This window comes from Amblyomma americanum, chromosome 7, assembly GCF_052857255.1.
Source record: "Amblyomma americanum isolate KBUSLIRL-KWMA chromosome 7, ASM5285725v1, whole genome shotgun sequence".
Lineage (NCBI taxonomy): Eukaryota > Metazoa > Arthropoda > Arachnida > Ixodida > Ixodidae > Amblyomma > Amblyomma americanum.
In genome coordinates this window covers 44,802,631-44,815,692 of record NC_135503.1, presented here as the reverse complement: position 1 = coordinate 44,815,692, position 13,062 = coordinate 44,802,631, and the positions used below count along the sequence as shown (strand labels likewise).

Below are 13,062 nucleotides of genomic sequence, written 5' to 3'. Positions count from 1 at the left end.
TTGTCATGTGAGTCGCGCTGCTCGCCATGATGCAACGGCAATTCATTTGGGCGGCGTTTGAACTGTGTTATACATGGCACCGACAACTCCATTCGAGCTCTCGGCGGCGGCTCAGCTCAACTCATAAAATAGCAGTCCACGGTCCCGCCGAATCGGCCACACTTTCCGCGGTCATTAGTTCTCAATTTGCGGGAAATTCAATTACACAAACTGCTGCGGTCCTGACTAGTACAGCCATAAGTCTACTATTTTAGCCAGCCGAATTCGTATGAACACGTAAACATGCAAGCAAAGAGTCAGCGAAAAGCTGCGGCCAAGGGCCGAAGCTGAGCTAGCGTTAGCTCTCTGCGGTGTGCAGCTGTGACGCACGCATGCCTTAAAATTTCTTCTAAAATTACAGCGAGAAGAAATAGACCACGTCTGGCTTGATCACGTGCTCATGACATTGAACTGCGTTTTTTTTTTTTTAAGTATTGCGCAAGTGCAGTCGGCCGCAATTAAATTCAGCGGCAGTTTGAAATCGTGACTGCCGTTCAGCTTTGAACGGAAGTTAAAACTGCCCGTGTAAAAGGGGCAATCGAAATAATTCAGTATTTTTTTAATGATTTTTCCCTCTTTATCCTTCTGCCTCTCCTGACAGCCGTCGCCTGTGACGGATGCAGTGATCACAAAATGATTTTGAAGTGATAAAACAATATTGAAAACAAAACTGGCGGGGGTTTAGCTCTGGTTAAACCTGGAGTGACGCGATAGCTACAGCTGGCTGAGTGGTACTTGGTCACGTGACCAACCACGCGACGCACCACGTCATCAGCCACGGCGCCGCGCTTGGCAGATGCTCCGCACCACGTGACAGTGTGGTGGCGCAGCCACAGGGTGGCGGCGCCCCCACGCTGAAGGCTTGAAATGCTACCATAATGTAGCTATCGCTACAAAAATGTCATACTGTGTAGTTAACACACACGTTTCCAAACTATGATAGACTGATGGTAGGAATCACGAAGACTTTCTTTCATACTTCAGTCTTTTGGATAACGTTGGCGAATTTTTGGAGAACTGTTGGTAGGGTGCTGGTAGACATTGTTGGTATGTGGTTGATAGGAAGTATATAGATACTTGATAAGAGGATGATAGGAAGTATAAAGACTTTCTATGTATACTTGGGCCTTTTGGATAACGTTGGCCAATTGTGGGAAGACCGTTGGTAGGATGTTGGTAGACATTGTTGGAAAATTGTTGATAGGAAGTATACAGAAACTGTGGATAAGGTGATGATAGGAAGTATAAAGAATTTCTACGTACTAGAGTCTTTTGGATAACGGTGACCAATTGCGGAAGACAGTTGACAGGTTGTTACTACAATGTATAAAGACATTCAAAAGACTTTCTATTCAATATCGATAGGTTCTATTAACATTTGTCTAAACACTTTCGAAAGAATGTTACTAAAAATTTTTGTAAGGTATCTGAGCTGGTAGCCATAGCAAACAGTATCACCCGTGGGCCAGGTATCGAAGGCCGAGCTAGCGGATAGTAAAGTAAAAGACTCGAGAATGGAGTCCTTTTTTTGGATTGGATTGGAAAACGTTTATTATGGGCTTGAGTTATAAATGGGTTTGTTGGTCTTGTTATGTGGCCGTCAGTGGAGACTGGCGGCGACCTCTTCGGCTCTCGTCACCACTTGTACTTGGGTTTCCAGGTCGGAGCTGAGCAACAAGGTCTCCCACGGGCCCGGGAGCGCGAGCCTCTTGAGCGATATTGGTGGGGGATCTCTCGGACAGTCCCAGATGTGGTCTACGGTGGCTTTGCCGCCGCATTTGCTGCACTCCGGCTTAAATCTATCCGGGTACACATGGCTTAGGACAGCTGGATTAGGGAGAGTTTTTGTTTGAAGTTGTGTCCACAGTACCTCCTGTTCTTTGTTTAGGCTTTTATGCGGAGCACGGAAGGTTAGCCTTTCTAGCCTGTAATGCTGAGTAATCTCATGGCCGGTATTAAGGCCGTCTCTCGTCATTTAGACGTCCGAGTTAGCGTCCACAGCTCGGCCGATAGATCCTCGAGCTTTATCGTGGGCTGCCTCGTTCCCCGGGTTTGACGAGTGAGCCGTACCCAAACCAATTCCACGTCTCTCCTATCTTTCGGGTAATTCCTGAGAATTCCCGAGGAGATGGGAGATATTCTGCCCTTGGCGAAATTGCCAATGGCTGCTTTTGAATCGCTGACAATCACTTCTGCTCGCGGGTTTGTCAACGCCAAGGCGATTGCCGCTTCTTCGGCTATTTCTGAAGAGTTGGTGCGTATACTGTCGCGTTTGTTATGAGTTGGCCTTCCTCGGTCACCGCGGCTATCGTGAATGCTTTCTCGGGTGTTGGGTAAGCTGCCGCGTCTACATAGACTACGTCCTGTCGGCCCTCAAGTCATTACAAAATATGATTCCAGCCTTTCGCTTTCGGTTCGCTGCAGTGAACTTTATAAAGACAAAAACTGCAAAATTTTCAAAGAAACGGGAAAGAAATTAAGCGAAAACCACATGATCGTACACGTGCGATGTGCAAAAGCCGTTACCCATGACTGCGCAGAATCCACCCTAGAATGCCTACTTCAGTCGAGAAACTGATTAGAACTAGCTTTAACTGCTATGCATATTAAACCGTGGTTCTGATCTCGGTTACTAAAAAAACATTCACTTGTGCGGCACATTCTTTCAATTTGCCGTGACTCTGTATTGCATTCCAGATAAATGTACGTGCTTTTAAAACACGTAATTCCGAGCTGTCTGAAGTGAACTTGAATTCCATTGTTTAAGTCATAGCACTCACCCAACCACCACGGCTGTCAAAATGGAACGCTCGGCTCAACGATGCCGCATCATTTAGCTGTCATAGAAGTGGGCTGCGGAATGCGAGAAGAAATATAAAGGTAAAAAAAAAGAGAAAGAGCAATTAAAGTGCCTTGCACCACAACAACAATAAGTGCTTGAACTGAAGGGTTACGGTGAGTCATTGAAGTCTAACACGAACACATTCAGCATGTCACTGAGTTTTGATTAATTTATTACACTAAATAAAAACGTCGATGAAATATTTATTACTATGTTCACTTCTCATTTAGTTTAAAGGTACAGTACTCACGGATTGAAATAGGACATTCGGAGCGCGTGGCCGTCGCTTCATGGAGCGCCGCCCGTAGACGCTCATGGAACCAAGGTGGTGCATTGTGGTATGGCGTGAGAGGGAGAACATCTACAAAGCAGAATTGTTCCTTCCAGTAGCCAATCAGCCGGCCTGTGGTTTACCACATGCCTGCGTGGCACTGCAAGGCTAGCGCTCCGAATGTCCTATTTCAATCCGTGAGTACTGTACATAAATTCTGGCGATGGAACACCGTATGATATGAATCCTTCTATTATTCTACAGCCGTTACCTGAACGAAGGATGTTATAAGCAGGTTGCACCTCAGTGTCAGTGGGACCCGTTTGAAGCAGATATAGCACATTCGATAGCGATAATATCTACTTTAGGCAAAGGCACAAGTTGTGAATTCAGATTGTCGATATTTGTATTTGGCGAGCTTATTTTTTTCGTTCATGCTTCCTCGTTTATTTTTCAACACGTGGCTGCTGCTTGCTGTTCTTTAAAATGAGAAATTTCGGCACCGTATATGCAGCAGACGGTTCTCCAACGGCAGCGATTGCACTGGCCTCAGACACGCAGACGTTATACAGTGCCGTTGATTTTCGTCAATGGCAATAAACGACAACAAGGAAAACAATGTCTGAAGGGAATAAACGAAAGTTCATTCGTTATTCGCACAAAGGCAGCTTGCTTGTGCACTAGTTAAGCCTTCCAAGGTTGTCGTCCAGCATCCCTGAACTATCTCTTTTAGCGCCGCTGCGGCGGCTCAGTGGTTATGCTAACCAGACTGTGTGCTCGTTGACAGAACTAGTAATACACACAGTGCCTGTCTTCCGCGCAGGCATTCTTCAGTGCGTGCCCAAGGAAGATGTGGTGCGGCACGTGGTCTACACGATGGAACTGCTGCAGCGCGACAGGGATCGTCAGTCGCAGAAGGTAGGCCCATTACCAAGCGCTTCACCATTTGTGGTCAGGCTTAGCAAACAGTTAACCTAATGGACCAGAAAATTCGACCGCCATTGCAGAAGTGGAGAGTCATTGCAGAAGTGAATTCGACCGCCGCGGCTAGGATCGAACCCGCGTCTTTTGGGTCAGCAGCCGAAAGCTATAACCAGTGAACCACCGCGGCGGCAGGCGCGCTTTGGGTATCCACCGAGCAGTGAGGAAATTACTGCTCGCTTGCCTTACCTCAAAGGCATTTTTTTTCATCTATTGCTGATAATATGCGAGAAATGAGACAAAAATTTACCTTCTGGGATCAAATCCATTACAGAGCGATAAATCAATCTATTAATGTGTCACTCAAGAATTACTAGTTTGGTTTTATTTTATGGGGTCTAATGTCCCAAAGAGACTCATACTACGAGTCTCTTTGCTATGACTCTCCGTATGCTATGAGTCTCCGTATAATTTCGACCACATAGTGCTCTTTGACGTGCACTAACATCGCACAGTAACTAAGTCAGCCAGTAGACGGTATGTGCTGTAACTGGCTTGTCTTTAGTTAAGCGCATACGTTTTAGAGAAGTGGGCGTAGCTATTGTTGAGGAAGTCCTACGATTGTTACGCCGTACGCGATTTCACTGACGGGCTCACGGAAGTTTTACACGCTCACTAATATCACAAGGAAAGCGGCTGTGTAGTACAGCCATATGACAGAATAGAGATATAAATGTATAGAAATGATTGCATTTCTGTGCACTGGTTTGCGCACATTACTCTAGGCATTTTTCTTCTCTTTCTCTGTATGTCTTGAAGCACGATGGTATTTGCCAGCGCTCCGCAAGGGAATCCCTGCAGTCCACCGTAAAGCACTATGCCTGTACTTTGTGTCCGCCTAGCTTGTACTTTGAGCACAACCTGTACTTTGACTGCAGGCTAGACGTCACTGAACACAGGTTGAACACTAGATAGATGGTTCTGCGCATGCGCAACGATGTTATGTTCATGCCGAGCTCTACACCAAAGCCGGTCCAGTTTCCTCGAACGGCCACAACCCTGTAATAACGATTTTCCGTCTGGTTAGACGACCAGCTTAAAGGTAGGGGGTTAGCTGGTCGTTCATTGTACACCGAATCTGAATCAATTTATGATCCAACCAATATCTTACAGTTCAAGAACTATTAAAACAGCCTGGTTCCTTTGTGCGATCAATTAAAAAAATGGGGAAATAAAAAACGTCATACGCATCACAGGTGACAATTCAGAACGACTACTTCTTTCCGATTAGGCAGATGTAAGCTCACGCTTCGTGGCGTCAGTCCTGCGTACGTGTCGTGTAACCCACCTAAATTATGTACACGGTTAGATTATCCGCGCCCAAAACTGACTCGAAGCGATAGGAATACGCGTTGGTGCCCTCTTTGATTTGCAAAAGCCTGCATCTTTAGCTTCAGTACACCGAAGGTTTCTGTACGAGACGGCCGTATATAAGGCCGTCTTCGTTAAGTGCCTTATAAAAGGCACTTCCTTCAATTCCCAAGCAGACCCAAATTGCATGGCTGTTAGCCTACGGTGGCTCACCTCGCTCTGTGTTGATTCGTGTGCGTTGTGCTCCGGACGCTCACCACACCTTGGCGTATTTTTTTTGCTTGTGCAGCTGGGGAAAACCATAGACACGTCAATATTCTTCTTCGACTACGAAAACTTCAGCCTCAAGCAGGTCTCCTCCTGGCAAGGTGAGCAGACTGCGTGAAGGCTGGTTGGCATCGAGCTTAGAGATGTTCGTGTATAAGATCATAGAGGAATCATGGCTCCCATGGGCGACGCCTGCCTGAGTCACATGACTTTGCACAGAGCTTATTCGCCAGATTAATCTAGGAAGCAACCATTTCACTTCACATCAGTTTTGCTTCCCTTCCTGCACACTTAGATAACATTCTTATTGACCGGCAGGACAATGACGCGAACGTTTCTTTTTATAATGTCATATAACGCCGACAGCGACACTACTTTACCATGAAGAAGGCCCCAAATACAACCGCCATTTTAAAAAGAAGATAGAAAAGAACAGCAATGTGAATTACCGAGCAAATATTAAGGGCAACGTATGTGACAGCGTGTTTGAATGATATACCTGCTGAATTATACAATATCGTACGTCCGTGCAGTTTCGCCCCGACACCGTGTCAAGTTAACGCTTAACCCCACTTGAACCTAAGCAATCCGCTGATGACATTGGCTTGTTAAGTCACCCAGGAGATGAACAGCAAAGCATGATCAATGAGTTAGACAGGCATGCAGAACGGTGGGTCTTAAAATTAACATGCAGAAAACCAAAGTAATGTTCCACAGCCTCTCAAGGGAACATCAGTTCACAATTGGTAGCGAGGTACTGGAAGTGGTAAGGGAATACGTCTACTTAGGGCAGGCAGTGACAGCTGATCCGGATCATGAGAGGGAAACTAGAAGAATAAGAATGGGGGGGAGCGCATATGGCAGGTTCTCTCAGATCGTGAATGGCAGTTTACCAATATACCTCAAAAGAAAAGTACATAACAGCTGTATCAATCAATCAATCAATCAATCAACCAATCATTTTATTCAGACATGAACTTGTATGCACAGTACATGCCCACGAGATGAGACAAAAGGAAGAAGCTGCTGGCATTCTTCCTGACGAGGCCTCACCCCGGGTCACACATCAAAGGCAGAAGGGTGGTTACATTCATTAAAACTCAACAAGCTCTTTAGTTCAATTTTCACAGTAGTTGAAAGTTAATGAAGGCACATAGGATAACAAAGAGAAAAGAAAAAGACCAGTAACGCTACAGTTCGCAACACAATAGAAAATATGACAGGAGTGAGGCTATCACTGTAAACACTACATAGCACAAGTATTTGACGAGGCAGAAACGTGGAGACTAACGAAAAGGGTTCAGCTTAAGTTAAGGACAATGCAGCGAGCCATGGAAAGAAAAACGATAGGTGTAACGTTAAGAGACAGGAAGAGGGCAGAGCGGGTGAGGGAACAAAGGCGTGTTAATGACATCCTAGTCGGAATCAAGAGGAAGAAATGGGTTTGGGCAGGGCATGTAATGCTAAGGCAAGATAACCGCTGGTCTTCAAGGGTAACAGAGTAAATTCCAAGAGAAGGCAAGCGTAGCAAGGGGTGGCAGGAGGATAGGGGGGCAGATGAGATTAGGAAGTTTGCGGGGATAAGATGGCCGCAGCTGGAACAGGACAGGATTAATTGGAGAGATATGAGAGAGGTCTTTGCCCTGCAGTAGGCATAGTCAGGCTGATGACAATGACGACGATAATGATGGACGCTTACCGTAAATCTCCGCCTGCTGAACAGTGCACCCACCCCCTCCTCTGATCCCACTCAGGAAGAGCTGTGCCCTAAAGCACCAGTGACTCCCTTCACCCGAGAACCGAAGAGTTTTACACGTGGCCAAAGAATTACAAAACTTCCCAGAGCTGAGCGCTTAGTCTTTTGTCAGAAGCCTGGAGGCAAGCTTACACTAGACACCAGCAGTCGTTCATGCGGCCACTTCTATGGCGTTCTCTGGTTCTGCAGATGAGTTAAGCATTAACGATAGCTCAAGTTCAGTCCTCGCAAGTTTATCTCAGCGTCGTGATCATCGCAACAGCGCCCTCACACATTCAAACCACCGGTGACGTGACGTGTGCGATATTAAAAGCTGTGCATACATTAAGCGAAGACTGCGCCCTTATATCTGCTATCGAGCTTCAATCATGACCAACAACACATGTTATGTGCCTAGAAACCACTTCACAATTCAGCACTGGCCCCGTGGTGGTGAAAATTTGAGCACTTAATTACCCGTCGAAAGAGTGGATCCCCTTGGAGGGTTTCCCCGCATATTTAGTGCTATGCACTGCAGCGCACTCTATCGCTATGTTACGCAAACCGCTGTACGGTTACTACCTGGGCACTACTTGTGTGGAAGAAAAATGTCCGTAGACAGCTCGCTTGTGCCATTTTCCTGGAGACTGGAGAAATTTAAATTTACAGGGTAATCATTATGTTAACCCCTCTCAGTACACCACCGTATACGCCTTTTTATGTGGCAAGCATATTTTACCGCACTATCTCCCACGACTTGTCTGTCTACGTTTATACAGAGTAAACATAAGCACTATCTCCCACGACTTGTCTACGTTTATACACAGTAAACATAAGTCTAAGAGGCCTGTGCAAGAACATGCAATAAGTGGCTGCCTTTTATCCGGCTTTTCCAGTCCTGGACCTGGTGCACTGCTTGGTAGGGCTCTACGAGAACAACTACCCCGAGACGCTTAAGCTCGGCATTCTCATCAACAGTAAGTTCATTCTGCATGTGTTCTTTACAGCTCTTTATTACGGGCGACACTCAAACGGCTGTTTCGTATGAATTCCTCTTTATTAAAAGTCAGAAGTGGACGCGTCTTACTCTTCCGTTAGCTATCAATGCGTCTTTTTCCACCAGCAAACACAAATTGAACAAGGAAGGGCAGAGCCTTAGGGAACTTGCCAACGTTGCGGCAAGAGGACTTGTGATTCAGAAGTTCGCTTCCTAGATGGCTTTAAAAAAAAAGACATTTCTGACCCGCTTTTTCTTTGCTTGTTCAAACCCTATTTCAAAAATTCCAAACAATATGTAAAATTCAGTTAAATATCTGCACGTTGTTTGCCTGTTTCTGTATCCCCGTCACGCAGTTCGCCAAGCGCAGCTTATTACAACTTCCGAGTAAACATTTCGGAGTCGTCGAATCGCCCCGCACTACTTGCTTTTCTTCACAATTTTCCTTGATTCATCTGGAAATCGCACATATTCATCTGGTGCTTTAGTATGGCTTTGAGCGGTGGCAAGTGGGTTTTTTTTTGTATTGCTGACACAATCCTTCATAAGTTAAAAGCATGGACGCACTTTCACGTACGACAGCTGGGTTTATAAAAGCGACATTGATTGTAATATAAGGCATCGCGTATAGCCATCGGTTAGCTACTTCGAAGGGCCGCGACTGATAATGCGCAGAACTTTTTACAGGAGCGGGTACACGTCACACCGCTTTGAAGGCTCAGACAGTTACTCATTAGCGAAGCAACTCTTTAATTATTTTACACGTTCACTGCGTCGTGGATCACTGCTAGGTCTCGTCATTTAATCATCGATCATGTGCGTCCACGAATACTGTGTCACATTATGAAGCCGTAGGACGGACTTTATTGTGAGGTCCTTTATCATGTGACCCAGTATTCATGGCTGCAAAGGATGATTAAATGACGCGACTTACTGGTGACCCAAGACACAGTGAACAAGTTAATAATTTTTTTTTGTTCTCCAAAGCTACACGGGTTCTACGTTCGCGCCGCAAGGAAGTCCTGCGAATTATCTTTGACCGTATGGGGGGGGGGGGGGGGGGGGGGGGCGTCCTATTAACACCGATGTGTCAGAAAATGGGTGTTTTTGCATTCGCGGTCTATAGAAACGCGACCGGCGCGGCTTGGATCAAACTCGTCAGTTCCACACACACGGCAAAAATTATGCAACGCACTTAAGACTTGACCCACAAATCTACTATAATCCACCCTTAATGCACTCTGATCCCCCCAGTCGACAGTAATTCACTCTTAACCTACCTCAATCTACCCTCAATCCAACCTAATCCAACTTAATTCAACACTGCAAGACACTGCCGTGTAGCAGTGACATTCTGCATCCTTTCTACGATTCATTGCACGTGCATGGCTTTCCTCGGTATGGATAATCGGCAATGTTCCTCCGCAGGATCAAAGGAGTTTCTACTATAGCAAGTGCGAGTAAAAGACAAGGGTGTGTGCTGCAGGTAGATCACTACCGCGATTGTTTCCATGCCACCGCGCCTTTGACTGCCGCGGGTGCGTAGGTGCCGCTCGTCGAAATAGTTGCGTTAATTCTTTTAGCAAGGGCTACACACAGCAAGAGCGCAAGACCACTCCGCCAACTCTGTTTCCAAAAGCGTCCAATGTGCAGCGCTAAAGTGAGCTGCCGCGACCCCTTGCGCACACGTTGGCCTCTTGCGCGATAGTCAAAAAACTTTCTTTACGGGTTGGTATACGAGCACATAAGCACAAGGCAGCATTGTTTGTCTGGATGGAAAAGAGTCGACAGCGGTGGAAATATGTTTTGTGCGCCTGCTGCCTCTACGTTTAGCTGATACTAGGTTCTTCCTCTCTTTCAGCGCCGGGCTTCTTTCCGTTCTTTTGGAAGATTGTTCGACCGTTCCTCACCGAAAGAACAGCCAACAAGCTTCACATATTCACACATGGTGAGTACAGCTGAATCCGGTCTGCTTAAGATATGTACTACGTGTAGTACCGCAAAAGGCTCTACAGAAACTTTAAGGGCACGTACAGTCGTCCACAGACCTGTCTAGAGCGCACGAACTCCGCGCCGTCTGCGCTCCGCAGCGCGCAGAGTGGCGTCAGTGCTGTGGCATGTTGCAAGTTGCGCGTCCGCGCCGTAAGTGTCGCCACGGTCGGAACGATTGCAGCGATCCTGGTATCTGGCGGCTCATGTGTTCTAGGTTTCCATAATGGAATTTATTAATTTTGATTTTTAGAACGATTGTCACTGATATTGCAATGCCCAAGATGCCTAAAATCACTTTTGTACATCGATTGTCACTACTGATGTTTCCTTTAATAAACTGTTCTTTGGAGAAAACTATTTACGTTTTTGGTACTCGAGCGAGCGCCCTAAGCAGCTGCTAATCAGCCGCGCTGGCCGCGCCGCCAACTCCCAGGCACCGCCACCGTCGCATTTCAAAATCGTCCCCATTGGCTCTACGGGAATGTCACACCCTTGGTGGCGTCTAGCGGCGGCGCCTGGTTCAAGATAGCACATGTCTGATGCTCAGACGACACTCATGCACAATCTCGAACCAGGCGCTGCCGCTAGGCGTCGCTATGCGCGCTGCGGAGCTGATTTATTCAAAGCTTTGGGGTTTAAGAACAGTGAAGGAAAAGTAGATTTTAAGCGGGTAGAAGTGACGAAGCGAAGGTTATCTGATTGGTGGCTAAAGTCGAGACACGAGTAAAATTTCACAAGTGATGGCTAGGTGGCTTGAACCACCGCCCGATTTAAAGGGTTCAGCCTTATACATCCATCCATCGAGCTGTGCGCGCTGTGCAGGCGGCACAGAGTTAGAGCGCTCTAGGCAGGTCTGGGGACGACTGTACGTTTGTCGATGACGCCTGAAACAACAATACGTTGTTGGGAGGAATCTTGAGCAAGTGTTCATTATTTCGTAATACTCGTTTGTGAGTAAATAACTGTTTTTACTGTCAACGATTATGCAAGGATTAGGCTCGAAACGTGTTAACTTGCGTATCAAGCACTTCAATGCCTTGCTTCCTACACCTGGCGGTGAAATTAAACAGCTCATAGAGGCGTGCTTGAGGGTGGCTGCCGTTGGCTGTTCTGATCTACAAATCGGACATGCGCTGAAACGGCGCGTTGGTGCAAGCACGTCAAGCGAGTCTTGTACAGATATTTAGGCACCGACAGACTGCTGTCTCTGGTCACCGGAGCGTAAATGTCGCCCGCAGCCGCTGGTCACGAGTTGCGCCAGCGTTTCCGACCTTGCACGTCCTCGACCGCCTTACGCCGATGCATCGCTCAGTCCGCGAGGTTCGTGGATCAACGGCCCGGAACGAATTCGGCGTCATGTCCCACTAAATCCGTCCCGCCAGTCTCCGAGTGCTTTTCTCTGACACACTCATGTTCGATGGACGACACTGCGGCGATTTTTTCAGCTAGGGTCTGTGCGTACAGTCTTGGTCAAAAGTCTTAAGGCCAAAGGCTTTTCTCTTCAGCCGTGTAACAGAGCCATTACGGCACTATTAAAGATCGAATTGCCTTGAAATGCTAGCAGAAGGTTTCTTATTGCAGTAGAGAAGCTTCCTGCTTGACTTGTGTTTTGAATGATCCGCTACACGGAGCATTCTGTAGGAACACTCACTTCGCTGCAGCTGAACGCTGTGGCCTTAAGACTTTTGTACAAGACTACATAACGACTGTAGTTATATGGCAGCATTCTTTGAGGATTTGCCTCGACCCGGGCTTCAAAACCTGCACGGCCGCTCAAAGCCGATTGTCAATGGCCCGGCTCGATTTGCTTTGTCTGACACGAGTAGTGGCAATGAACCTGAAAAAAAAAAAAAGCCGACTGTTGACGGAATTTCTTATATGCTTCTGAGCGCGTTTTTGTACACGCTTTCCAGAAACAAGAAAAACGATTATTGCAGTTCTGAGGCCGTAGGCGGAAATACTACAAACACACTTGCTTGGAATATATTGAAGAGTTGATCTCAATCCTCCCTGCTGCACAGTGTCATCACTTGGTGGTCTAGAAAGGTCTACAGGGGGTCATCACTTGTTGAAAGCAGCAGATATGCTAACGGCTAGAAATTGCAGCATTGTCAAAGTCGGGCTTGTGCAACGCAGGGGTTTTATAAGTGGAGAGCGTTGCCCATCCATAATCGCGTTTCGCAGATGGCTGGCAGCAGGTTCTGCTGAAGTACGTGGACCCCAGCCAGCTACCGGCACATTGGGGAGGCACCATCGTGGACCCCGTAGGAGGCGCTCGCTGTACACACGTGGCAAGTAAATCCATGTACTGCATGCTTGCTCCGGCTTCCGAGGTGTCCTGGCACGGCGGCTTGGGGTTCATTGTGCGTTGCGCCTTGTTGTGGATTGTGTACAACTTCGGGTACGCCAGACACAAGGCGTAGCGGTCTTTTCCAGGCACAAGATGCTGATCTGATAGATCAGCGGTATCAAGGCTCGCAGTACGGCCTGCAATGCTATAGACCTACCTGCAGTAAATCAGCGCACAGTTATCCACACACACACACATGTGCACCGACCGCTAGTTTGACATCAGCCAATGTTGTGGTGCCACCAAACCGGCGTAAATGTACGCCTAGCAGAAAAGA

The 13,062-nt window shown here is 47.0% G+C and overlaps 1 protein-coding gene across 1 annotated transcript in view; it reads left to right on the top strand.

Annotated features, from left to right (window-relative positions):
• LOC144099005 (SEC14-like protein 4) overlaps positions 1-13,062 on the top strand; it is a 34,071-nt gene that overhangs the window by 16,823 nt on the left and 4,186 nt on the right. The window contains exons 6-10 of the mRNA XM_077631996.1: positions 3,976-4,070; positions 5,734-5,812; positions 8,343-8,423; positions 10,305-10,391; positions 12,620-12,726. Of these exons, the coding sequence (XP_077488122.1) occupies positions 3,976-4,070; positions 5,734-5,812; positions 8,343-8,423; positions 10,305-10,391; positions 12,620-12,726 (449 nt within the window). The remainder of the gene's footprint in view (positions 1-3,975; positions 4,071-5,733; positions 5,813-8,342; positions 8,424-10,304; positions 10,392-12,619; positions 12,727-13,062) is intronic.